General features: G+C 51.4%; 5 protein-coding genes across 5 annotated transcripts; 3 read left to right on the top strand and 2 right to left on the bottom strand.

The window, feature by feature from the left end:
- Positions 1 to 134: 134 nt before the first annotated feature.
- EMWEY_00022040 (TBC domain-containing protein, putative) lies at positions 135 to 4,806 on the top strand (the record flags this gene model as incomplete). Its single annotated transcript, XM_013480619.1, has 10 exons — positions 135 to 1,605; positions 1,842 to 1,941; positions 2,091 to 2,180; positions 2,355 to 2,423; positions 2,666 to 2,747; positions 2,903 to 3,086; positions 3,289 to 3,400; positions 3,629 to 3,698; positions 3,888 to 4,049; positions 4,261 to 4,806. The coding sequence occupies 10 exons, from the start codon at positions 135 to 137 to the stop codon at positions 4,804 to 4,806; spliced, it is 2,886 nt and encodes a 961-aa protein (XP_013336073.1).
- Positions 4,807 to 5,936: 1,130 nt separating this feature from the next.
- Positions 5,937 to 8,814, top strand: EMWEY_00022030 (zinc finger (CHY type) protein, putative; the record flags this gene model as incomplete). The annotated part of the gene is made up of 6 exons (XM_013480618.1): positions 5,937 to 6,616; positions 7,170 to 7,323; positions 7,491 to 7,706; positions 7,992 to 8,049; positions 8,378 to 8,527; positions 8,759 to 8,814. 6 exons carry the CDS (start codon positions 5,937 to 5,939, stop codon positions 8,812 to 8,814), a joined length of 1,314 nt encoding a protein of 437 aa, XP_013336072.1.
- Positions 8,815 to 9,741: 927 nt separating this feature from the next.
- Positions 9,742 to 10,566, bottom strand: EMWEY_00022020 (hypothetical protein, conserved; the record flags this gene model as incomplete). The annotated part of the gene is made up of 1 exon (XM_013480617.1): positions 9,742 to 10,566. The coding sequence occupies one exon, from the start codon at positions 10,564 to 10,566 to the stop codon at positions 9,742 to 9,744; it is 825 nt and encodes a 274-aa protein (XP_013336071.1).
- Positions 10,567 to 15,389: 4,823 nt separating this feature from the next.
- Positions 15,390 to 20,982, bottom strand: EMWEY_00022010 (DnaJ domain-containing protein, putative; the record flags this gene model as incomplete). Its single annotated transcript, XM_013480616.1, has 14 exons — positions 15,390 to 15,428; positions 15,709 to 15,828; positions 16,164 to 16,286; positions 16,799 to 16,963; positions 17,226 to 17,396; positions 17,737 to 17,893; positions 18,132 to 18,224; positions 18,665 to 18,775; positions 18,886 to 18,978; positions 19,237 to 19,398; positions 19,801 to 19,927; positions 20,041 to 20,424; positions 20,633 to 20,698; positions 20,808 to 20,982. The coding sequence occupies 14 exons, from the start codon at positions 20,980 to 20,982 to the stop codon at positions 15,390 to 15,392; spliced, it is 1,986 nt and encodes a 661-aa protein (XP_013336070.1).
- An 814-nt stretch (positions 20,983 to 21,796) lies between these two features.
- On the top strand, positions 21,797 to 25,539 carry EMWEY_00022000 (CRAL/TRIO domain-containing protein, putative; the record flags this gene model as incomplete). The annotated part of the gene is made up of 6 exons (XM_013480615.1): positions 21,797 to 22,383; positions 22,931 to 23,497; positions 24,048 to 24,103; positions 24,344 to 24,448; positions 25,058 to 25,092; positions 25,228 to 25,539. The coding sequence occupies 6 exons, from the start codon at positions 21,797 to 21,799 to the stop codon at positions 25,537 to 25,539; spliced, it is 1,662 nt and encodes a 553-aa protein (XP_013336069.1).
- Between the last annotated feature and the right edge of the window lie 3 nt (positions 25,540 to 25,542).

Here is a 25,542-nt window from a genome sequence, read left to right as displayed (position 1 = left end):
GGGGGGTGGGGGGGGAGGGGGGGAGCCTCTCCCTCTGCTGAACTAGAGGGTAGAGGAGAGGCACCTGCTGCTGTCTTCACCGCTCAACTATCACCGCCCTTGCCAGCTCTTCTGACCGCAGTTAGCAGCAGATTATGGATGACGCGGGTCCCAGTGGAGCCGTAACGGCGGTAGGGACCCTCGCTGGCGCCGCGCGCAGTGCAGTTGTCATGAGATGCCAAGACACAACGGGAAACGCGGACGAGCTGAGGGCAGCCTCAACGTGCATCAAGATGGCTGCCAACGGAATTGCTTCCTGCGGAACCAGCCGAATGCACTTCGGAGGGGACTCGAGGTGTACGTACAGCGGCAATGGTGCTCCATCCTCCAACACCCTTCAGCTGCCACTGCTTTGTGACTCCACCTCTTTCCCTTACGAGAAGCAGCGGCGGCAGCAGAAGAGGGTCGATGAGCACCAGACAGAAATGAGAGGGACTGCGGAGGAGGATTGGTCTCGCTCTAGGACCGCCACAGTGTCGGATGTGCGCTCCTTACCACTCATGGTATCTCGTTCTTTGTCCTTGTCTTTGCTAGCGGCTTTGAGCCCTTCCGAAGAGGCAGGCGGAAGCAAAGGCGACAGTAATAGTAGCAGCAGTAGCAGCAGCAGCAGCAACAGCTGGTCCCTTGCTGCGGCTGAGCGGGCTGCTGCCTTGAGCGTGCGGCGCTGCAGCAGTGGAGGAGCTGCTCCTAACCATGTTCCTGCTGTGAGGCACAGTAACGCCCCCTTCAGAAGGGGAGGCCCTAGAGTAGAAGACACGCGAATGGGGCTATGCTACACCCAGGCATCAGTAGAGTCTGGGCTGTACGCGTCTCTAAGCAATGCCCGGCGGACAGGCAACAACAGTGGAGCATGCAGCAGCCGCAGCAACGCATGCAGCGACAGCAGCAGCAAGCATGCACCCCCGTGGGCCTCAGATAGGCAATTCTGCTTCTCTGGCGTCACCACGCGCAGCCTGTGGAGTACCCGCATTTGCGCATGTAGACCGAGTCCTGTTCTAGCTGCCAATCGCAATTGCAGCAGCAGCAGCTGCAGCAACATCAGCAACAACACCAGCAAAAGAAACGGTGTCAACGGTGTAGGGCGGACCTTGAACCCCGAAGCCGAAGGCCCCGCGGGGTTGAGGCCCCAGCGCGTGGCTCGAGGGAACCGCAGGCACAGCAGCAGCAGCAGCAGCAGCAGCAGCGACAGCGACAGCAACTGTAGCGGCAACAGCAAGGGCAGCGGCGACAGCAGCCGCAGCAGCCTGTGGGATGGGGAGCTGCGGGAGCTGCGGGACTCTTTGACGAAGGGAGACAGCGACAAAGGAGACGCCACTCAACCTACAGACTTTGACGATCCGCTGGAGAGACTGCAGACTATGCAGCTGCAGCATCAGCCGCGTTCTCCTCTGCTGCTGCTGCGCTGCAGCAGTTCGCAAGAGGCGGACATGCTGCAGCAGATCGGGGGCGACACATGCCCCCTGCTGCCTGACGCACTTCCTAATGCTAGTGACACCGTGTCTATTGCTGCTGCTTCTGATCCTTTGGCATCTGCTGCTGCTGCGCCTGTCCCCATCCCCGCAAGCGGTGAGACCTCAACTCTGCTGTAGCTGCAGCAAAAACGTACATAGGTGCTTGTGTGCATGCCGGCATGCATATGCGCTCAGCGTATCAGCAAATTCACACGAACCGAACGCACGTGCACAGCATGGCAACTCCAAACTCCAGCAACGACACCAGCAGTAGCAGCAGCAGTTACTCGTGGGTTCTGTATGTATCTGTGTTTGTGTGTGCATGCGGTCTGCTGTTGTTTGCATTATAAGTTGGCAGTTACTACGGATTTACTTTGGGGGCGGAGGTGCGGGCTCGTGTGGCGGCGTATGAAGAGAAGACGGCCTCTCAGAGAAGGCGGCAGACGCAGCTGTATGTACACCTTAGGGAGATCGTGTGTTCCTGCTTTGTTTTCCTGTTCTTGTGTGTGTGTGTGTGTGTGTGTGTGTGTGTGTGTGTGTGTGTGTGTGTGTTTATGTGTTTATTGCTCTCTGCCTGCTCTGTTGCTGCTGCTGCTGCAGCTGGGAGGCTTATTTAGCGAGCAACCCTTGCTTCGAGGACCGGCGACCTTTGAAGCGGCTTGTCCGCCGCGGCATACCCGACCACCTCAGGTGAAGGGAGCACCTAAACCCTAATACGTGTTTGCTGTTTGTGTCTGGGTTCTTTTCTCTGTCCTCTTTGCACCGGTACTTTCAAAAGGCTATTAGGCTGGCATTCCTCCCTTTTTTAACAGCACACTTTCCTCTTGCGTTTTTTGGACTCCTGTGCCTCTCTCGTTGCTGCAGAGGAAGGGTTTGGGCTTTCTTCCTGGGGGCGGATGCTCTACTCGACTCCGACCCGAAGGCGTTTGAGCGGTAAGCCTCCATGTGTACGTATACTGAATGCACACGTTAAGGACACCTAAATCGTGCTTGTTAAATGTTTTGACTCCTTGTTCTCTTTGTCACCCAACGAGAGAGCGGAATTTCCATAGCTGGCCTTTTTTCGTGTTGGAGGTATTGCTCATGTATGCACATATGTACACATGTGCTTAGTGTTTTGTATTGTGCCAATACATATTGCCCAGATATATTTACTACATTGCACTCTGCTGCAGGCTGCAGATGGCACAGCTGCCTGTGGACGTCAGCGGCCAAATTGAGCTGGACCTCCCTCGAACGTTTCCAAACAATAAAAGGGTAACTCAAGAGAAAGCAACGCGCTGCTGTTCGCTTGCGCGGTGTACGTGGTGTATGTGGAGTGCGGGACAAGCCACGTTCTGCAAGCGCTCCCCTCGGCCAGCGCCTGTGAAATCACTTCTGCCGCGTCCGCTGCTGTTGGGGTGTTTGTACAGTTCCGCTGCAGCGGGGGCATCTGCGCGCTCCGTCGCGTTTTGCGGGGTTTTGCTGCTGCGCGTCCTGGCGTTGGTTACTGCCAGGGGCTAAACTTTTTGGCTGGTACTTTGCTGCTTTTTCAAGAACAGGAATTGGCCCTGGCCTCGCTGTTGCAGCTCGTTGTCTCTACTGACAAAAACAAAGGTAGGGGATGCGAGCTGGAGGGGCTGTAAGGAACGGGCGGTGCATCTAGGCAGGGAAGCTGTGCTGCGCTGCACGCAGCAGGATGCAGTGTATGCACTGCGGTTATGTGCACTGCGGTGTGCGGGCAATGCACTCTAGTGTATGGACAATGCGGTGTACGCACACAAGGAGCTGCTGAACTGCTACGTCGTGTGTTTCGCAGGACTGCAAATAGGTCGCTACTACTCCAATGGGATGGCAGACCTGCGGAGAGACCTGAAAGTGCTAGAGCTGCTCATTAGGCAGAAATCGCCCCGCGTCTTTCAAGTCCTAAAGTACTGAGCTGTTGCTCTGCTGCTGTTGCTCCTGCTGCTGCTGGTCTGCTACGGTTGCTAATGCATCTGCTGCTGCAGACGCTAGTTCTCAAACAGAGTCCGGTGGTTGAGCGATGCGAGAGAGGGAGGCCCTCAGAATGTCATCAGTTTCAAATGGAGTTTAATATGATTTTCTGTCGTGTATTTATTTGTCTTTGGACCTGTTTGTTTTTGTGCCTAAATTATCAGAAAGACGGGCGTGGAGGTGGAGTGGGTGGCGGCAGAGTGGTTTTTGTGTCTCTTTGCGACTTCTTGCCCGGTGAGTTTTGTTAGTTGCTTCGGATTTTGAGGTTTTGTATTAAAGCTGATTTACGGTTTGGAGGTTTCGGGGGGTTTGTTGTATGATGTGGGTGTCCGTGAAGCCGATCTGTCTCCCTCGCCTGTCTGGGGTTGTTAGCTTGAACATTCAGTTTTTCCTCGTCGCATGCGTTCTGTGATGGTGGTACAGCAGCCGACAGTGCTTCGCATTTGGGACTGTTTGATGCTGGAGGGTCCCAAGATTTTGTTTCGGGTTGCTCTTGGAGTTATCTTTTATTTCGAGTCGCAACTCGCGAAGATGCACTCCCTCGAGCAAGTCATGGGCTCACTAAAAGCCAAGCTGGCCCTCCTTGTACGCCTGCATATCCCACACACAGACTCCTTCCAAATAGCACACAACTGCCTGCGGGACAAAGATACCTCAAATTCGATAGCCATAGAGGCACTAATCGTTCTCTTGCAAGGTGCAGGCAATTACGGATGCCCGCAACATGGGCATGCGCGGGCGTATCACTACATCCTGATGACACTCCCGATGCTGCTGCTGCGGCTTTCACGTGCAGGTCGAACACAACGAATTGTTGCGACTTTGCTTCCACAAACTGCGGAGCTTCCCTAGACGCAAACTGCAGAAACTACAGCAGACTATTGCAGCAGGACTGGTGGACCCCACTAGACCCTGTGGCGAGGAACAGCAGCAGGGGGAAAACGATGAAGACCAGCAGGAGCAGCAGCAGCACCAACAGAGCCCTTTGCAAGACTCTCGCCGCCGGCGGCTGCTACCCTTTAGGCGAACCAACAAGCAGCAGCCTTCATGCGACGTGCTGCAGCCCCAACCTGCTTCACAGATCCACTTTACGTGGAGAGAAAAGCTGTCACGTGTCAGTCGGCTAGGAATGAAAAGACAAGCAACTCTGCCTCTAAGCGGACGGCACGAGGGGCCTCCCTTGTGTGCTTCCTTCGACGAACACGTAACGAAAGACGCCCTCCACAGCTGCAACGGCAGCAGAACTGAGGAAACGCGTAGACATCGCAACCTTCGCTCACTACATAAACTCAAAAGGCCGCCTGGGTCGCCAAAAAGGGGGGCATCCTCGGCCTTGCAGTGAGGGGAATGTTTGTGTGAGGGAAACTCCTGCGCGACAAGCAAACACCTCAGAAGGCGAGGCGCCTGCCTCCCTGCAGTGTTCATGCAGCTTTAAACCCTTGAAGGCCCGCAAATGTGGTTATTTTGAGGGTGTTGCAAGCGAAGGTGAGGCCGCCCGTTTGCGGCGGCGTTGTTGCGGACCGTCACAGCATGGCCTGACATTTTACACCAGGCCAGGTACTTGCTTCCGCACCAAGCCGCAGGTATTTGCAAAAGGCATGGCCCGAACCGTAGGACTACGGTGAACTTGCTGCGGCGTTTTGAATCTTTAGGGTGGCTCTAACGGTGGAGTCGGGCAAGGGTGTTTTGAGTGGTATGGGGGCCTTTTGGTAGCCGTCTGACGGCAAGATGAACCGATTCTGTGTGCAACGTACTTTTGTAAACACAGTTTGCGAGGGCTTCAAGAGTTTGCAGATGCATTTTGGCTATGCCTGCGGCCGCTCTAAGCTGAATGCGGCAGCTCAAAGGTAAGCTAGCCAGTTAGGGCGCTGCTGCATTCTGTGTCCCCTGGTAAGGCAGAACCAACAAGAACAAAAAGCCAAACAATCATAGGGCATCCTAAATTTTAGCACACTTGAATAGACGAAGCCATCGGTTGCTCGGGGTTGCGGCAGGGAGTCCTCCGGCTAGACAGCGGTGATCTCTAGATTTAATAGTGCAAAAGAAGCCAAAAAACTGCTTCAAAATGGTTCTTGGCCAAATATAACTGTCGGCTGCCACTTTTGAGTCGAACTGAGATAAAACCTGCGTTTACACTCGGTTGCATTGACAGCGCATGTATACACCCGAACGCCTTCCGCTGGCGGGAGTTGGCGGCTGGCCAGGAGGAAGTAGAAGTGTTTATGTTCCAGTAGTTGTGGCGTTCGCGAAATCCGAAATAGTGAGATCTTGCCTATAAACACGCATACTTTGTGCTTGTTATAGGTGGACATACACTTCACGTTGCGTAGCGGTGCCACTGCCGCTTGTTCGTGGCGAAGAGCGCTGAGTCTGTGGGCTGTTTGGCATCGCAATTCTGGCCCCTCTTCCTCTTTATTGTCACCATTGAGCATTTATTGGCTTACCACCGCTGCCTAGACCAGCTCTCTACCAATGTCTGCATTCGAGCCAGAGGCCTCAGGTGTGGGGATACGTCAAGGGCGTGCAGATCGCGAAGAGTCTCAGGACGACAGCAGCAGCATCACCATTAGCAGCAGCAGCAGCAGCAACAGTAGTAGCAGCAGCCAGAGCCCTTCATCGGGTTTGTACAGCGGGCGCGATATGGACGAGGAGTCACCCGACAGTGCGCAGCGGAAGCGCGAGCACTCCGAGACCCCCGATAGCGCCTCCAGCAGCTTCCAGCAGCAGGGGCAGCCAACTGCCAGCAGTAACGAAGACGAATCCCATGCAGCAGAAGACCGGGTGTCGGCAGAGCCAACATCTGCTCCTGAAAGGCAAGTTGCCAACGCGGAGGAGGCCCCGGAAAGAGGAGCCGAAGAAGAGAATGAGCTGAATGAAGAACAGCAGCCCCGTAGGACCAACTCCGAGTACAGCGAAGAAGATGATACTTCAGAACAATGGGAGGAAGCTGTCAGCAGTGCTGAGGAGGGTAGTATCCCTTTTGAGTCCGACGATGGGTCTAGCAGCAGCAGCTCCGATTCAGACAGCAGCACAGATACACCCGAATCCGCATCAGCAGCAGCAGCCACAGTAGACAGTGCAGCTGCAGAGGCAGGGGAGCAATTGGGTTGCTCCCACTATCGCCGCAAATGCAAAATAGTGGCTCCGTGCTGGTGCGTTTTTTTTTGGTTGTGCTGTTACTACAGCAATAGCAGAAGCAGCAGCCGCTGATGCAACCGCTGGTGCTGGTGCTGCCGCTGCTGCAGCAGCAGAGGCCGCATGCAACATCAGTGAAATCAATAAGGTGCAGAGGGGATTGAGGGACCGACGCTGTTCTGGCCACGTATATAAAGGCACCAACAACGGCACAGACACCGCGCGTGGTGGAGAGTACTTTTGTGCCTTGTTGCTTTGTGTGGTTGATGCTGCAGCAAGGAAATATACTGGTGCAGACACTGTCACAATGAAGCATACGAGTCGGATTTTGCCAAGGCACAGTCCGTTGGCCTGTTCTTGCTGTTGTTGCTGGAGTTGCTGTTGCCGTTTGTCGTTTCTGCTGCTGCCTGTGCTGCTGCTCCTGCTCTTTGTGCTGTTTTTTTTGCTGCCTTTTCTGTTGCTGCTGTTCCTGCATTTGTGGCTGTGTTGCAGCCGATATTCGGGGGTGAGCTGTCACGGATAGCGGGCCATATGTTTAATGCAGTTTCTCTTGCGCTGTATTTGTGTCAGCGAAATAGACCGCCACGCTGTGGAAGAAGTAATCTGCGCTGCGTGCGACACACGGCAGCCCGTGAGCAACAAATGCATGCAGTGCCAAGTAACCTTCGGGGCTTACTTCTGCCCTATCTGCAAATTTTGGGACGACCTAGGCGAGAAGAAGAAGGTAATTCTCCGGCACTGCGGCACATGAGGCTGCCACATTTGCTGCTGTCGATGAGATGCTGCTGGTCTCACTGCTGCTGCTCGTCGTGCTTTTACTTATTTTTTTGCGGCGGTGCATACATGATGGGGGCTGCTTTGCGTTTGGATTTATGCGTTGCATGCCTTTAGGTGTACCACTGCGGCGATTGCGGGATATGCCGCTTGGGAGGCCGAGAGAATTACTTTCACTGCCAGACCTGTGACAGCTGCTACCCACTCCAGCTGCAGAATAAACACAAATGCCTGGAAAATGCAATGCGCAGGCAGTGTCCTGTCTGCCTAGAAGATATGTTCTCAAGTCTGAGGCAAAGCCAAGTGCTGCAGTGCGGTCACACAATTCATGCTGTGAGATAGCACCAAGCCTCTCTTCAACAAGCAGAGCCCCCAATGCATCCACGCTGTGCAGTCCCCCTTCCTCCACCGATTGCATGCACTAAACGAGAGCCACACACTGCTCTGCTCCATGCACGCATGCATGCATCTATCAGTGCACGCATCTTCCTTGCATCCAAACGCTGCATATACATGGAATAGCCGCCCTTGCATGCTGGCAGCTGCTGTAACGGGCTGCCATCGCCAGAGCATCAATATCGAAATTATTCCTTGGAATATCTTTCCTTGGTTGCGCAGGACTGTCTGAGGCTGTTACAGAAACAGAAGGGCTTCCAAGCGATACGCTGCCCCGTGTGTGAGCTCGATTGCATGCACCCGCATCAACCCAGCATCCGCATCATAAATATAAATACGTTATGTACTAACCTTAAATGTGTATGTCAATTGCAGATTCCCAGTGAATGTATAATGTATACAATATTTATACAGGACAGGATGGGGCGGGCCGTGGTTGACGTGTTGCGTTCTGATTTGTTGTGTGTGTGGTTCACCTATTTGTCTGTTTTGTCGTTGTGTGGTTTTTCGTACTTGTCTTTGTTTTCTCCTGTGCTCTTATTTGCTGGATATGTTATATTTGTATTCGTGTGATTGGTTTGTTTTATTTGATCTTGTTGTGTCTGTAGGCAGCAAGTCGATTGCAGATTACAGCGAGTTTTGGAAACAGCTAAGTGACGAAATCGCGAGGACTCCAATGGAAGACGATATGAAGCGTAAAGTTCGCATTGCGTGCAACGATTGCCTTGAGCGTTCAACTACAGACTTCCACTTCTTGGGTGTGTGAATATACACCCGAGATTTATTTAAATATAAATCACTAGTGTGGTGGTGGGGTTGGGGGAGAGGAAGCCGTCATCGGCAGCCTGCTGGCCCTGCAGCACACTCGTTTTTGATCTATGCTTGCCGGTCTTGCAGTATGCTGTTATTTGCTGTCGAAGTCTGCAAATGCAGCTACGTTGGCAATGCTTGTGTCTGCTTTCTTTTGCCTCGTGCTCCAATTGCCTCAGGACTGAAGTGCATGCACTGCAACAGCTTTAACACCCGAGATGTGGCGGAGGACTAATGCTGCTGCGAATGCTGGACAAGAGGAGGGAGGAGGCTATTTACAACCGATGCAGCATGTCATGCAGCAGAAATATCTGCTGCCGCTAGCGAGCTGCTGCCTGCTGTCGCATTAAAATGCCGCAGCCACGCTGGGTTTGAGTATACAGATCGAGTGCCTGGTTATTTGCATGTGAGGTGTGGGGGCTTAGGGTTGACCCTGTTTTAAGGCGGATTTGCGTTTAATTCTGCAAAGTCTCGTGAGGGGGACCGTAGACGATTAAACTGCACTGCAGAGGAAGCACCGCTTGCGGGCGAGGGCGTCTCTCTGCGATGTCTATACAGCCCATCAGTGCTTATACGTTCATTGCCTCTGGCAGGCTTTTTATTCGTCTGGAAATATGTAGCGAAGCAGGAGGAAGTTGGGAGTCGGCATACAGACACCTGAGAATATCTAGAGCTGCTGTACGCAGCAGCTCGTTCTGCTGCAATTATGGGGTTATTCAGTGCTGTGCTAGCCAGCACACCATTACACTGCACCAGGTTGTTGCATAGTGTAGCCTCCCTGTCGTGGAGGAGAGCGGCAAGCAGTGAGATTCGGACTTGTCTGTTCGAGTCTGCTGTGCTGCAACTCATCATCAACTTCCTCCTCCCTGTAGCCAGAGGGGCAACAAGGCACTTGCACTTAAGACCTTTGGCTTCATGAGAGGCTCTTGTCTGGCCGCGGCATTGAACGCGTCTTCTACTACGAGAAGGCTAGTTGGCTGCTTTCAGGAGAGGAGTTTATACAACAGGCTGGGCAGCCAGCCTGAGCCTGGGGAGGAGGTTGCATGCATTTAAGGGAGAGGACACATAGCAAGGGGCTGCGAATTTTGGTGGTTGTGGGTGTTGTTTTGTTATTTTTACTAGGTGTTGTAGTTATGCTGGGTTTACTGTGCAATTGAAGGCACTATACAGAATAGAGGAAAGGAAAGAAAAGAGCTGTGCTTCCATCTTTTGACGCACCGTCGCACTCAAAGTCATCGGTTGTGATGAGCTGGATGTTATTGAAGGGGCAGAATTTGATTTGTTTTCGAGGCGGACTGGCAGTTTCTTCTTTCTGCAGCTCCCTAATCGATTGTTCTTGACGTTTTCGTTTGGTCCCGCGGCCACTGGTTGCACTTGAGGCCTCATTGCCTCGCTGATTTCTGTCTGCCTTTTTCTTAATGCTGATCTGCCCTGCTGACTTTGCCGTTGAGGCAGGGGGGGGGTTGCCGTCGCTGCTGCTGCAAGTGTCTTGGGTCTCTCGTTGCAGCAAGGCAGGCCCGCCTGCTGGGTTATGTAGAACAGATGGGATCCCCGCAGGTGTACATACACCAGGGGGCGGCCGCATGTTGATGGCACCGTCGTCTCGGTGGTGCTGCTGCTGCTCTTGCTCGCAGATCTCTGTTGGTAGACACTCAAGGTTGACCCCCGTTGTTGGATCCCAGTCGAGGTCCTGCAATCGTTCAACTAGAGCGCTGCGACTGCCGCACGCGGAGCAGCCGAGCTCGCTGCAGAGTCTTCGGAGCTGCTCAGTTGTCCACAGCTGAGGGTCTTCAAAAAGATGGGGGTTAACAGCAAAATACGGAGCAGGAGCCCCTTTAAGCGCGAGACGCCTTGCCTTTTGAGGCCGGCAAGCTGCACTGTCTGATACTGTATTGAGCTGAGAGGAAACTGAATCCGATAAGGATGAGGCAGATCGCCGCAGCCGCAACTTTCGACTTGTCGCCTTAACAGTGAGCAGCAGGTCCATTTTTTGACCGCAATGCAAATAATAACTTCATTGAAAGCTTGAAGTGGAACAGAAGAGCAAGGCTTCAGACGTAAAAGGCAAGGTGAAGTCCTAAAAGAACGCATACAGTTTCACTGCAAGACAGCTGATTTGCTTCTAGCTATCCTTTTAACTCAAATTGAACCGCTGCATTGGGAGTAAGGCTGAAATCCTAGAACTCCAGGATTCCATGGGCAAGTTGTAGCACCCTGGCCTTTAGTTCAAGCCAACTGATGAACACTTTTAAAAAGGATTTACTCTGCTTGGCCGAGGCCCGGCTTCGTATTCATGCGAACGGGGCATTGCCTCTCGATGTTGGGAAGAGGGGACCTATCCCAGCAAGGCTACGAAATAGGGGCCGTGCATTAATTAACTCGCAGGATTAAAAAGGACGAGTCAAAAAGTACGCAAAGAAAACAAACGCGACAAGTGAGGCCTGCAGCAAAAGAGAAACATCAGAAGTGCGCCGTATTTATTCGGTTGTACAAACTAAACACCGAAGGCGCACTGCTCGCATGGGGCTTTCGCGTGGTGTTCAACCAAAAGGATGACAAATAAAAAGAAATGGGAATTAAGGAGATATATAAATCATTTTTAGGCAGATTTAGGTAGGTGTAAAGGAGGCTAGAGCACACATACTTGAACATCACGCCGTGTCAATCTTGACAGCAAGACAGGCAGTAGCATGTCTGGTGTGACACAAAACCGGCCGCGATGTTCCAGCAGTTTCGGCGTTTTCCAAGTAAAACTTCCAACGGATTTCATCAAGAATTAGGGATACCTGTTGAAAGATAATATAAAAGGTGCATAAACCGGGTGTCACGGCGAGATTCTTCTGCGGTGTCGCTGCAACCGTCACTGCTTGCCTTGCCTTCTGCTACGCGCCTGAGCTTGCAGCAGGTGAAACTACAGCTGTTTTCTGGAAAACAGGGCCACCCTAAGGCCTTTCAATAAATAAAAATCAATTATACTTGCTTTTATTCACGATTTGCCCCTGATGGAGGAAGACAGGCTTGCTTGTTGGCTGGACTGCTCGGAGGTTGAACAGGCGGCGACAAAATTTGAACGCCTGCTGAGAGAATCTGAAACAATCGAGGCGCAGCTGTGCGCTGTGCGTGAGGAAAATGCGGCGATAGAAGATGACGCTCATGAAAAGGCAGAAGGTAGTTCATTTAAACTGCGTTGTCGGTCGTATTTCATTAAGATTCCCTGTAAGAATCAATGAAATTGCGGCGATTGTGCGAAGCAGCACTCGCCCGGAAACACGAGCGGCTGCAGACGCTGAGACAGTAAGCGGGGCTCTAAATATGAGCGAATTACTCCTGCAACATATGATAAATTTTAGAATATCTCAAGTGCGCAAAAACGGAGAGGAAATGAACGAAAGAAGGGAAATGGCGTCTCACGCGGCACAGCAGGGTAAGAGGATGGAGTTCACTTACCACTGCTTTTTCCTGCTCTTGCACCTCCTTCGCGTGTAATGCTGCTGCATCTGCAGAAATCCTTGCCTTACAGACAGAATACAATTCCCTAGTGGGGCGCCGCAGCACACAACAAGCGCTGCTGAGGGCTGAACGTGTACGTCGTTGGTGTCCTGCCAATTCCTTACACTTACCTTCATCTCTGCTGTTTATCTACCATCCTTTTTAACAGGAGAGTCTTGCAGAAGGGCTCCACAAACTGCACGAGGAACTTAACAGCTTCATAAGAGAAATAGAGAAGCAGTTCCAATGCACGACCCGTGTTCAAGAGGCCGTCGTTGGCGCGCGGCAGGAGAGGGACCGGGTGGCTCGGGAGCTGCAGTCTGCAGTTCTATTATGTACAGACGAACACGAAATGGGAGATTTAAGCCTCTATCGTGAACGTCAGCAGACGTACAATAGTTTGCTTGAGAGTTTAAAGCTGGAGGAACAGGTGGGCTCGCTCGCCTTCCTCTCAACAAAACCCCACGAAGGAACCACTCATGTATTTGCACAGCGAAAACAGAATCTCCTACTGACCCAACGAGCTGACACAGGCAGAGTCATTCAACTCTCCTCTACTAAAAGAACCCACGCCCCATCAGCTCCGAGGGGCGGGCAGATCTTAAGCGAACTGATTGAAAGTGCAGGGCAAACAAAAAGCCCTTCAAGACTTCATCAGCACCTGGACATTTAGGCAAAGCTACTACATCTCTCATTTCTTCACACTACTGTGGCACTTCATGGTGTCTGTCCAGCTGTGGCTGTTCAATCCTCATCAATGAACAAGAAAATTCCTACCAGAAGCTTAATAATATATGAATTCTTGCTTTCCACTACTAACAGCGTACAAACGAATCGCTACAGATGGCAATATACACAACACAAAAGTAACTTTTGCTTTTCTACCCAAGGAGATTCCTCTCCAGTAAATGTACCCACACTTCCACTGCTTCTTCTGTTGAATTCGAATTTTGGTATTATTACTAAATACAAACTGCATCATGTAGGTGTCTGTACACTGTAGCGAGTTTCAAGCAGGTCAGACTGTGTAGTTTCAGTTGCTACGCTCCCCTGTTTTGTAATTTCCAGACAAATAGTTATACTCGTGGCGTGGCAATGATTGCAGTTTCGCTCTTTATTTTGCGGCTAGCCTCACCGTTATGCTTCCTCCTGCACCTGAATTGCTTTTTGAGTGTTCACACACTTAAGAACTACGGCCTTCTCTGCCCGGAAGGTATCTATAGCATTGGTTTTCCCGTGTCTTGACTTGCGCATTTTCCCTAATTATCCTCCCAACAGGGTGGATAGCTAGGGGGGAAGTGGGCGTGTGCGAAGCTTTGCCCAGTTACACCGGACCTTGTGCTGTAGGCCTCCTGCAACAGCTCAAGTTCCGGCCTATGTATTTCGTGTTTTTGCCTGCAAACTCTCCTCAGGTTGTCAACAGTTTCCCTGAAGACGCCTCCATGAAGCGCCAGCTGGAAGAAACATGCAAAGTTGAATGGCCGACGATATCACCCTGTGAAAAGGACTACGAGCAGCCTTGTCCTGAGCTTTGGGTAAAAGGCCCTAAACACAGTTGCCCTTATTTCACGGTGGAAACGAATATGTTATATATTGTGCTGGCGATTGCATGCACGCAGCTCCACAATCAGGACGACAGCTGCGTTGCCCCCTTCCTGTACAGAGGTGGTCCACTTAATTGCTGCCTGAAGTCCCCGTGTGAGTAAAAAGCGCAATACTGAGGTGCTTCAGGCAGATGCGAAAGGATAGAAAAGTACAGCGACTTGTCATCCGTAAGCAGCAGCAACAGCATTTATAAGAAGCAAACCCAAGCAGCAGCAGCTCTGCGCCCGCAGCAAATCTGCAACAGAATAGGATACATACTGCCATTTGCATCTGCAGGAGGAGAAGAAAGGCATCGAAAGGCGCTGCGGGATCCGCTGGCCGTGTGCGCCTCTGTGTGTCCGCAACTACAAAGTTAGCTGTCCCGAGGTGCTAAATTGCTAAAAAGAACAAGAATTCATCTGCTGCTGAACAATGCATGCGTAGGGGTGGGAAGATGCAGGTTGGCTGGAATTGAAAGCATGTACACGGGTTGCTACAAACGAACGTAAATATCGAAAAAACGTTAAGAAGATCAAATGTCATGCATTGCCGGGTCGCAAGTGCGTTGCCTTTTCCTCTTTCCAGTAGAGGCAGACTCCTGCAATCTGCTGCTACTGTTGTTGTTGCTGCTGCAGTACACTGGGCCATGCCTGCCCAGGATGAGTTTTCACAAGATGGATTGGCGGATGAAGGTGAGGCGTTTAGCGTTTGAGTATATGTTGACAGAGGTATCCACTGCAACGCTCCAATGGTTTGCAGCAACTCATGGAGGAGCACTGCCTACTCTCTTTCCCCTGTGCTGAGTCCTGTGCAGCAGATTACAGCTCCCCTTGGTGAGCCTACAGCTGCAGCTGCAACAACTGGCGGTAATACACGCTACATCCGAAACCTTACAGCCCCCAGGGATGGTTGGCGCTCTCCTCGGACGGCAGCTGCATACCGCCAGGTGTGAAAAAAGCCAAAATATGCCTAAACCGCATCGAGATGCGGACAAGAGAAAGAAATAAGGTAGCAACAAGCAACTTATCTCCTGCAGACCAATACAAAGGCAACTGCGAAGGCAGACACCAACTAGCCAGTAGGTGTTCCTCTCTTTCCCCCTGTTCTAATCGAGAAAGAAGGCAGCAAAATGTACTTTGCTCTTTCAGGCAAATCAGCGGAAGAGAAACGAAGGTGGACGACCATACACACCTTGAACTCCTTTAAAAACTGCCAAGTCTTAAAAGAAACAACAACAACAATGCTAATAATATTAAGAACAATATTGAGAATAATAATACTAATGACAGAAATAAGAACTACAACGCACGACAGGTTTGCAGTTAAATGCAGCACACAGTGGCCCTGCACCTCCTCCTCCATTGGACGGGGTTCTTTTGGCCGCCGGCCATCCCCGCAACAACTAGAGCGACAAGCAAGTAAGAAGAGCTTCTCCTTAAACAGAAAATAATGATGTGCATGCTACACTCCGGTGGTTGCTGTTGCCGTTGCTGTTGCTGTTGCTGCTACACGCAGAAGCCCTGCCAAGGAACAACAGCTTCCTCGTTCGGGCAGGAAATGGGTTTGTCGTGAGGCCGCCATGATAAACCCTCAGAAAAAGACAGCCAACAGCCCATTCCCTTCTCCTCGTCCTCTGCATTCTTCCCTCCACACCTCCTCCTTTTCTTCTTCCTCCTGTCGATCGCTTCTTGTCCGCGTTTCAGGATCCCAGATCAGCACTCTTCGGCTGCGCATAACTTATTGCGATCCCTTGGCCGCCAAAATGGCTGCGCGGATCTGCAAGGCGCAGCAGCAGCACCCAAAATGGAAGAAACAAAATAAAACAGAGCAAAGCAATAAATCTATCAAGAATGCATGCGGGCCCGCATTTATACAGATGGGTTAGCACAGCCCATGTATTGGTTCTACAGTTTCTTGCTGTGAAGAACAGACAACAGCAAACGGAAAACAAACAACCACAAAACAACATACAAAAACAAGCAACAAACAGCCGAGAACAACACGCAAACAACATCAATGAACAACAGCACGGATTCGAATTGCTTTCTTGGCAGACTTGTTTAAATCGTTCGACGCATTCTTTTCTTGTTTTCCCAGGAACTTCTTCTGCAATTGCCGACCAACGCTCCTGGGGTGGCATCGTTGAAGGGAACTTAGCCAAGGCACTCTCAAGGGCCTAAGCAAACAAACCCACAAACCCCAAAGTTGCAATATATCGTTACACTGCAAATATACCCGTAGATTGCGCATATTACCAAACATTCTAGATATATCCATACGTTGCAGATATGTCCATACACTACATATATACATCCATACATTGCAGGTATATCTGTGCACTGCGCAAATTGTATGCCTGCCGATTTCGGACAGGCCACTGCCAAACAAGCGTAAGGAACACAGCAAGGAGTTCAATCAGTCGGGACACAGGGCCCAACTGAGGGGCGGTACAAGTATGCAGTGAACTACTGCCGAAAGAAAACAGAAAGCAAAGATACTTAAGAGACGCACAATCTGCTGCTCCCGAGTCCACGCAGCGCTGGAGGCGACTGTTTCGCATGCCTTCCCGTTTCTGCCTGCTGCAGCGGCACCTGCTGCTTTCAATTGCTGCTGCATGCTCTGCTGCTGCACCTCCTGCAAAGGACATAAATATATACAAACAACCAGTCCAAACAACCCAAACCAAACAATCCGCAAGCCCACTGAAACAAGAAGTAGCCACTCCGGCGTATACCCTGCCTATTGGGCAGCTTCATGGGAGTAGCAGGTGCTGCAGGTACCAATTTGCGCTGACTACCCGACTCCCCCTTCCCACAAACCCTAGACTCCAAACCCTAAGGGTGAAACCCTAAGCTCCAACCCGTGTTGTGCATTTGCGATACTTTGGTTCCCGCGATCACTAGGCTGGGATTGATGGACACTTCCTTGGCCTTCTGTACCACCTGCAACAGTGACAAACACAATGTAGCAGCAGAAGCTCCTTTGCTGCTGCTGGCCTGCGCCTATCGTCTGCACAGGCGCTGCAGCTGGCGGCGTCGCATCTGTCGGCGCTCGTCAAATTTTAAAGAGTTATTTGGACCCAGGAAAGGGCCCATAAAAGGAAGCCACATATGCACGGTCTACATATTCTTGAAGTCGATACGCACCTCCTCTTGGGTCTTCGTTCCCAAAAACGAGGCAATTTGATGCCACCGGCGAGCGGTGCCCCCTGGGAACTTCTGCAGAGCCTTCGACAGAAGCGACAACTCCTCAGCTGTCCATACAGACTGCTGCGCTTTCTTCCGCTCCACAGCTTGTCGCTGCTTTTCCTCCTACACAACCATGGAAAAGCACGAAACAAACATAAATCAACCACATGTGGCATTGCCTACGTACACATGTGTCAATGTCTACAGGTATACGGCAAAATGCTGTAACGCATATGCCTTGAAATGAATAAAATACACATATATGTGATTCGTAAAGCTCCGATAGATATAGGCCCCCTTTGTGTACAACTCCACTGATGGAAAACAGCCAGCATCAGCAGTATCACTACTCGCAACAGTAGAAGGAGCAGCAAGAACAGCGGACCTGCAGGCGCTGCGCCTCCTCTTGAGCTGCTTTTCCTCGTTGCAGCTCTGCCTCCTTGAGCTTTTGCCATTTCTCTAAATACAAACGCAAGACAGCGCTCTGCTGCTCTGCCGAGATATTCAAAGCCTCAGGCAGTGGCTGAGGTTCGCCCATCTCGTCTTGCATGAGGTCCTGAGAAGCCGCCAAAGCACATACCTGCATTATCCCCGAAAGCCCCTCAACAGCAACAGCAGAAGGTGCAAAAGCTATTCAAATTTCTGTAAAAACAGCTGCCAACAGTTCCGTGTTTGCGCGATAGACGGGCCCCTGCTGCGTTTGCCCCATAACAGTTAGGGCCACAGCATTGCATGCATAAGCAAAGAATCATGAAATAAGCATAAACAATCAAAGCAGCTGTTTAGGCAGTCGAAGCCCAGAACAAACACAGGGAAACGACAGCGCGCAAATACCGATGGATGGATGCTTGCACGCGGACACGCACGAGGTGGCCTCGGTATTTGCGGCTGTTTACCTGCAGGCCCAGCTTTTGGTAGACGGTCCTGAGGAATTGATGCATCTCCTCAAGGTTTAGAGCCATACTCAACTCCTGAAGTCGAACCGGGTTTAGGAGAGTCGATTGCTCCTCTCCTTCCCCAAGGCGTCGGTACAACCAGCGGAAGGTCTGCCGCCTGCGGGGTTGCAGCAGGGGGCACAAGAGGATGCACCAGCAACAGGGTGCAGCGGCAGCATGGTTGTGTCCCTGTGGCAATTGCAGCACGTTGATTCTGTGCTGTTGAAAGTATGTAGATAAAGTAAAGAACAATTTTTCCGTTTGGCCTGGAAAGCATGCAATGTGCTGTAGTTTAGAAATAGAAGGTACTAAGACACAATCAAACACCTAAAACCCCCCAGACAACAGATACATACCATTTGCGGAGAATCGCCCGCTCTTGCTGCTGCTGCTTGAGAAGTCGCTGCGCCTCTTCTTCTCTGCTACGAGCCTCCTCTTCTTCTCTTCTCCTAAACGCTCGCAACATCCAACCGCATGTAGCCCTCGCATACAAGCAGCATATCAACGCATGCATCAACAATAGTCGATATAAATTTGGAGTGTCTCGACGGCATACGAAAAACAAAAACTTGTGCTTGCACTGAATTTATTTTGTAAAACGCCAAAAACCCGCTAAAGAGGAGACGTAGAAAAGAATTGTGCAACAAACAGCACATGATAACTAACATCTGTCTTAAAGGCGGCATCCACCGCGAATAAGAAATAGAAGGGAAGAAGAAGGGAAACAGCAACTAATCAAGATGCCCCGAAACTGTCTGTATACACTGCAAAGAAATGGTCATACACTGCACCAACAACTTCGCCCTAAAAAGCAAGCAAAGCTGCTGCTGCGGCGGCACCAACAGGAAAAAACGGCCAGAAACACAAAGAGAGAAAAGATTTAACTGACTTCTGATCCTCTGCTGCCCGTCGTGCTTCTTCTCTAGCTCTCAATTGTGCTGCCTTTTCTTCTTCTTTCTTCTTCCTTTCCTCTTCCTTCTGCTGCTTGATTCGGGGGTCTCTGCGTCGTCCATACACCTCAACAGCAAGGCACGTCTCCTATAGTCCCCACACGCAAACAAGCAAGAGGCTTAAGGCAACTATTCTGCTGCTATTGCTGCTGCCCCTCACGCTGCATGCGCCGTCTCCACAAGCTTCTGGATGCGCGCCCTCTCGTTCTTAATGTATTTCTTTTTTATTCTTGCATTCTCCCGCTCCATCCACCTACAAATAGGGAGCACATATAGCAGGAAATGTCATGCAGACGACCGTCCCACATGTACTGTCTATTACTTAGACTGCTGCCCCTGTTCCTGTAGCTTCTGGTATTGCTGCTGCTCCTGTGGTTGCTATGGTGCAGTTTCTGCTCCTGCTTTTGTTGTCGTTCCCGTTGCTGCTGTTGCTGCTGTTGCTGGCGCTGCTGATATGTCTATTACTACTACTGCAGCAGCAGCAGCAGAAGGGGAGTTGCCGCAGGCTGACCTGCGTTCCAGTCTGCATGCTGCTTGGTCGAGGTCATGCTCATCATGTACACCAAAATCCCTCCAAGACTCGAAAGCAAACCAAAACTCATAAAACTCCTCTACTGCGGACAATGGTGTTGAGCAATCACCCAGCGTAGGAACGGGCCGGTTCACAGACCACCTGTACATACGCCACATCTCGACACTCATCAAATGCAGGCGTAAACGCAACTCTCAATGCTCACATATCTATACATACATACATGCACGTATGCAACCTTAGCAACTAAATGCCGCAAACCTATCCGACCAGCCCGTTCGAGAGCTTCTGCTTCTCGCAGTGTGGTTACAGATAGCACTACAGACGGCAAAGACAGTTTATTCCTAAACGCTAAACCCTTAACGATGGTTTCTCCTGCTGCCTCGGCAAAACCGCCACACTACGCGTGGCTGGTTGCCAGCAGACTGCTGGCTGTATATCCACAGCAGCATGCGCACAGATGAATGCATGCAAGCAATGAACGCATGTTTGGCTCTCGCTGCAGCAGCAGCAGCAGCAACTTCTGAGGTACAATCTAATTACCTGGCGTTCCGTTGGAAGGCAGCACCAAATATTTTATAAAAATCCTCGGGGGATTGACAGTCCGCTGCTGAAGGGACACTCTCGTCAAAAGGCAAAGCAGAATCATACTGCCTCCTAAAGCTGCTGTCTGCAGCACAAGCACCAGCACCACAGCGCATGCACTCGAGTTGCATCTGTATGTACATCCCCTCCGCCAGTACAGCGGCGAAGCAGCTGCAGCAAGGGAAGCTATGCAAAGACACTTGCCGCTAAGAGCTTCATAGGCCTCCTGCAGCTTTAAAAATGCCTCGTGCTCTGAAGATGGTTGGCCCCCTGCTGCTGCCGCTGTTATGTATGCTCCTTCTACTCCTCCTTCTGCAGATTCTGCTCCTGCTGCGGCTCCTGCTTCTGCTGAATTGTCTGTGCTAGTGGACGTGGAGGTTGAAGGATGTGCTGGTGGGCTTGTGCCACCGCTCTTCGCTTTATCTGGATGGTATTCCAAAACTTTCTTTCTGTACTGTTTCTTAATTTCTGCAAGTGATGCACCTTCGTGCACCCCTAATATTTGATAAAGCGTCTCCTTGTAGGCCAAAATGCGCCTTAGATTTCCTCCAGAGCACATGGAAGAACTCCCGCCACCTCCACCTGCAGCAGCAGCAGCAGCAGCAGTAGAGAACGCAGCGAACGCACACAGTTGCTGCACATCACCGTGATGAAGCTAATGAACGGCAACACAGATAAAATGGCTTCTCTCACAAGGACGAAGGAAGAAAACGCAGCGGGTTCCGCTCATGCTTGGGCACTTGCTGCTATTGCTGCTCGTGATACTGACCTCCTGCTGCTTTGTTCTTACTCTTCGACTTCGATTTGCCTACTTCCTCACTGTAGTCGTCGTCCTCCTCAGGTGTCCGGGTGTTTTCTGCATGCAGCAGCATCGCCCCGAAAACACTCCTTCAGTGCATGCAAAAAAAAGCGTACAGTATACAACACTAGCCTCCTTCCGTAGATTATAAGGCAAGAAAGCTCACTTGAGCCAGATTTCCGTGGGTGTTTAAGGGAATCCCGCCGTTCATATGTCTGCTGGAAGCTGCGGCCGGCAGCCTCGAACCGGCGGGTAACAGTGCAGAGGCTGCAAACGACAAACGGCTCAAGTGTACAGCCAGCCGCCACATCGGCGTCGCAAAGCATCAACAGAGGCTCCATTTTGACGGTATTGCGGGGAATTTACAGACGCCTTCCCCATGAGGTGCCTCACTCGAGGTGTACAGACACTCCATGAAGGGCCCGCGGCAAGGCCCCCCACCTTGGTAAGCCCCCCAAAGCAAAATTTGATGTTTTTCCACTAGGGACAAAACAATAAAAAACGCAAACGGCCAGTGCAGCATTTCGAGTGTATATTCACCGCATGCGGAAGGAGTCCCACGGGTGGGGCCGTGTGCGCTGTGTATCCCGTAGTACAAAACCAATGGAGCAACTCTTTGTTTGTAATTAAATGCCCTTATACATCTATGTGTAGAAATTTGGAAGGATCGCTTCTAAAAATTCGCGCTTTCCCACCTTTGCGCTCAGGTTTCTGGACTGCGCCGTGCGCCGCAGAGCCACTGTACAGGTCCCGGTCAGGCGAGCGGACGCGGTGTTCAATTGTGTAGCGGAATCTCGCTTCCATGCATTTTCTTTTGATTCAAATCTTCTCAAATGCCTTTTTTTTCTTCTGAAGTTCGTCCAGCGCTTCCTGTAGGCCAGTCTTGCGTCGTGTCATTCTCCTTCTCGCTTCCGCCGTTCGGCTGAACTGGGAGAGAAAGCTGTCGGTTTGCGCGCTTTTGTCACTTCGCGTTTCAGCTTTCTTCGTTATAGTTGACAGTCGTCATTGATATCTTCTTTTTTGGGCATTTCAAGAGTGAGCTGCGCCGTGTGCGGCCTCCTCAGCGTTCTGCTGATCGGCGCTTGTTGCACGCGGCAGCGACTCGCTCTTCCAGAAGCGTCTCAAGGATTTAGGGTTTGGGATATAGGTCTCGCAATGGCGGTTGTCGAGAGCGAGACGCTTCCGGCGTCTCACGTTGCGGCGTCCTCGTCTACACCTGTTGCTTGTAGCAGTTCTTCTGCTCCGACATCGTTGTGTACGGATACGGGCCCCCCCCCTTCTCTGGGTGTCCACCCACCTATTGAAACTGTAGAGGGTTTAAATCTGAGCTCAGACCAGCTGCAGAAGGTGCGTGCTTTGCGTGCTGTGGTGGACGCCCTTCCAATAGTTGAGGAGCTGCAGCAGGAAGCCCCGGTGGCAAAGGAGAAAAGTTGGTTGTCAGGCATTTTCAGCAGAAGCAACAGCAGCAGCAGCAGCAGCGGCAGCGGATCAAAGAAAGAAGTGCGGGAGTTGACATGGGAGGAGGTTTTGTGGCTGTCTAACGACCTTATCCTTTGGCGCTATCTCCGGAGTTACAACTGGGAGGAAGCAGCAGCACAGCAGCAGCTCATGCAGACAGTGCAATGGAGAAGAGAGCGCAAACCCCATCACATACAGCCAGAAGAAGTCATGGGTACAGCAGCCAGAGGCAGCGTGTACAGAAGGGGTTTTGATGTTCATGGACACCCCATTGTCTATTTCAAGTGGGCAAATAACGCAATAAACACGATAAAGTCGCAATGCGCACAACAAACCAACAATAAACAATTCAGGGAATGCCCACATTTACACCCTAATGCAGAACATGTATATTTATGTTTGTTTAGTATTTGTCTTCAATAGACTACACCCGCCATACATTATTAGTCTATGCAATATAGCGTATAAAGAACAGAAACACGCAATAGTCAAGCGGCAGCCGAACAATATGCAAGAATAGCAAATACGTTTCATAAGCACTTAACTGTAAGACAACGCACAGAAGGAACAAACAAATGCAAACGAACACAATAATCAACACAACTGGTAAATACAGGCAGATAAAAACGGCGACAAACAAATGACATATATAGATATTGTGACGTATTGTGTATATATATTGGTGAAGTATGGTTATTTGTTATTGACATAGATGAGTACTGGAGTGGTGGATTCTGGGTCAGTTGAGATGGAAGCCCTTGAAGACCATGGTACAAAAGTGATGGCTGTTTGTACAGTTGTTGTTGTGTTTTTCTCTTGTTTTGCTTGCAGACCTGGACGAGAACCAGCTCAGTCAACGCGTGCTGCACAGGATTATACTTTGTATACACTAGAAAAGGCCTTGCAATCCGTGCCTGTGGGCAGCGGAAGGGATCAGGTGGTGTTTCTGGTGGACTTTGCAGGCTTTCGGGTGTCTCAGGTGCCTTCAATGGATGTTAGCAGGGAAGTTGTTCAAATATTAAATGAACATTATACGGATATTCTTGCAAAAGCATTCTTACTAGATGCCCCGGGTTACCTGGATGGCATATGGCGACTTGTGCGCCTCATGCTGCATCCCCTCACCGCAGCAAAAGTTGAATTCATCAATACCAGTAACCCTAAACAGCGCAGCAAATTAACACAGCAAATCCCTCTCCATTTCCTCGAGCAAACCCTTGGAGGCACTTGCGAAGCTGCTTACAATCATGAGGTGTACTGGGAGGCAGAGGCCGCTTACCATCAGCAAATCCAATCACACAACACGCAAACCCTCCTCAACATGAAAAGCAACAAACAATTCCTACACAGAACACAAAGTAACTCTTCAAACACGCCAGATACATCAGACACGCCACAGTCCGAAACACCACAACCACCTGCAACACCGGCACCAACAGCAACAGCAACTGAAGACTCCGCTGGTGCTCCAAACAACGCATAAATAACTACTTCCCACTCACCTGACACACGGCAGGAGGGCAACAACATCACATTAAACCGAAGCATCTGTCAAAGAATGTAAAACACCCGCAAAACGCCCACTCTCAAAACCTCGGAAGGTACACCTTCTTCTCCATCTCTCTATCCTCTGAAGTCCATGCTGCGACACTAGCTGCAGCGGTGGGGTGCAGCGCCTGTTGCAGCAATTGCTGCACCACAGCCGCTTTCTTGCTCTTGTTGCAGCGAGAGAGAGCCTGTGCTGCAGAGTGCCACTTGCTGCTCTCCCACACTGCCTCCGCTTCTCTGCAACTAATGGAATGTCTCCTTTTCCTTTCGGGACGCCAACCCTAATCCCTGCACCATAGGCCGGTGAGGCTGCTTTTTGCCAACCTCGAGGCACGAACCCTAAACCCTATTCGCTGGTCTTGCGGCGCTGGAGTCTGTGACTTCTGTCGACCTGCGGTAGGCAGCAGCGTCTTCTCGCAGATGCTGCTCCGCGCTCCGCTGCAGCAGCACCTCTGAGTGAGGGCCTTTGTAGTGCTGTTTGTCTCCTGCTGCTGCAGCAGATGTCCTGAGGGCTGCTGCTACAGCCGTAGCGCCATTTGATACAACGAACAGACCAGGGGCCTCCAAAATTTTTAAGGGACTGGTGGTGGTGGTGGTGCTGCTCTTTTTTGTCCCTGTTGTTGCTGCTGTTGCTGTTGTTGTTGTTCCTGCTGCTACTTCAGCAGCTGTTGTTGCGGCCTCTAAATGCTATTATAGGGGTGGCGGCGGAGAGAGGAAACACGAATGAGATAGATAGAGGAGGCACAAGAGAGATGGCTACAGGAGACAACTGCACAAGAGACAAGCCCAATATAATTTCACGTAAGCCCAATATAATTTCACGTCTACACACCTACACGCATCTGCTCTCCTGCGAGGGTTATAAGGACAGAGAAAGATACAGATTTCATAGGAAAAGAGGGAGACAGAGGGACAAAGAGACAGATAGTGAGACATAGAGACAAATACAGAAAAGCATTGAGACAGAAAGGCAAAGGGACAGAGACATAGAGACAGAGGGGGACCCCATCCCTCAGGCGGCAGTCGTCTCCGTACAACTCGGCACAGCTGCCTCTCGCCTCTCGCCCGGCCGCTCCGTACAACAAATAAAAGGAGATAGGTCAGGCAAAATCCTATTGCAGAATGAGCAAAATTGGGACAGCAGCAACTGCTGGGGCAGGGCTACAGTTGCTGCTGCTGCTGCCGCTTCAACTTTTGATTGCTGTAGCAGCAGAGTCGCAGCACGGGGGTAGCTGAGGATTGTAGGAGGGGAAACGTGACCACTGGAGAGGGGCAGTTTTGCGGGTGCTGCTGCTGTTACTGGTGCAGCTGCCGGGTTTTGATTAGGGCACCTGCTACTGTTGGGCTGCAACAGCATCAGCTGCAGCAGCAGCAAGTAGGTCTGTAGGCTTGCTACACTGTGGGGTATAGCTGATAGGCATGTGCAACAGGAGGCCATGATAGAGGTACAGCAGGCTAAGACGACCCACGAGGCTCTCCCAGCCCACCTCTGCTGTCTCCTGCTCCTGCATTTCCTAGCTGGCGGGGCGGCAGCAGTGAGTTGGAGCATTCATTTTGTGCTTGTGTCGCTGCTGCCGCAGCAGGAGACGCTGCGAAAGGGACTGCTGCCCCCTGAGCGAGCCCCTGAGGGATCCCCTGAGGGCGCCCCTGAGGGATCCCCTGAGGGCGCCCCTGAGGGAGCCCTTGAGGGAGCCCTTGAGGGAGCCCTTGAGGGAGCCCTTGAGGGCGCCCCTGAGGGAGCCCTTGAGGGAGCCCTTGAGGGAGCCCTTGAGGAAGCCCTTGAGGAAGCCCTTGAGGGAGCCCCTGAGGGGGCCCCAGAGGGAGCCCTTGAGGGAGCCCCTGAGGGAGCCCTTGAGGAGGCAGCGGCCGTGGTAGCAGCAACCGGCTGCTGAGGA

This window comes from Eimeria maxima, genomic scaffold (genome assembly GCF_000499605.1).
Source record: "Eimeria maxima Weybridge genomic scaffold, Emw_scaff213, whole genome shotgun sequence".
Taxonomy (NCBI): domain Eukaryota; phylum Apicomplexa; class Conoidasida; order Eucoccidiorida; family Eimeriidae; genus Eimeria; species Eimeria maxima.
Note: the sequence above shows the minus strand (reverse complement) of the source record. Positions and strands in the feature narration are given on the sequence as shown.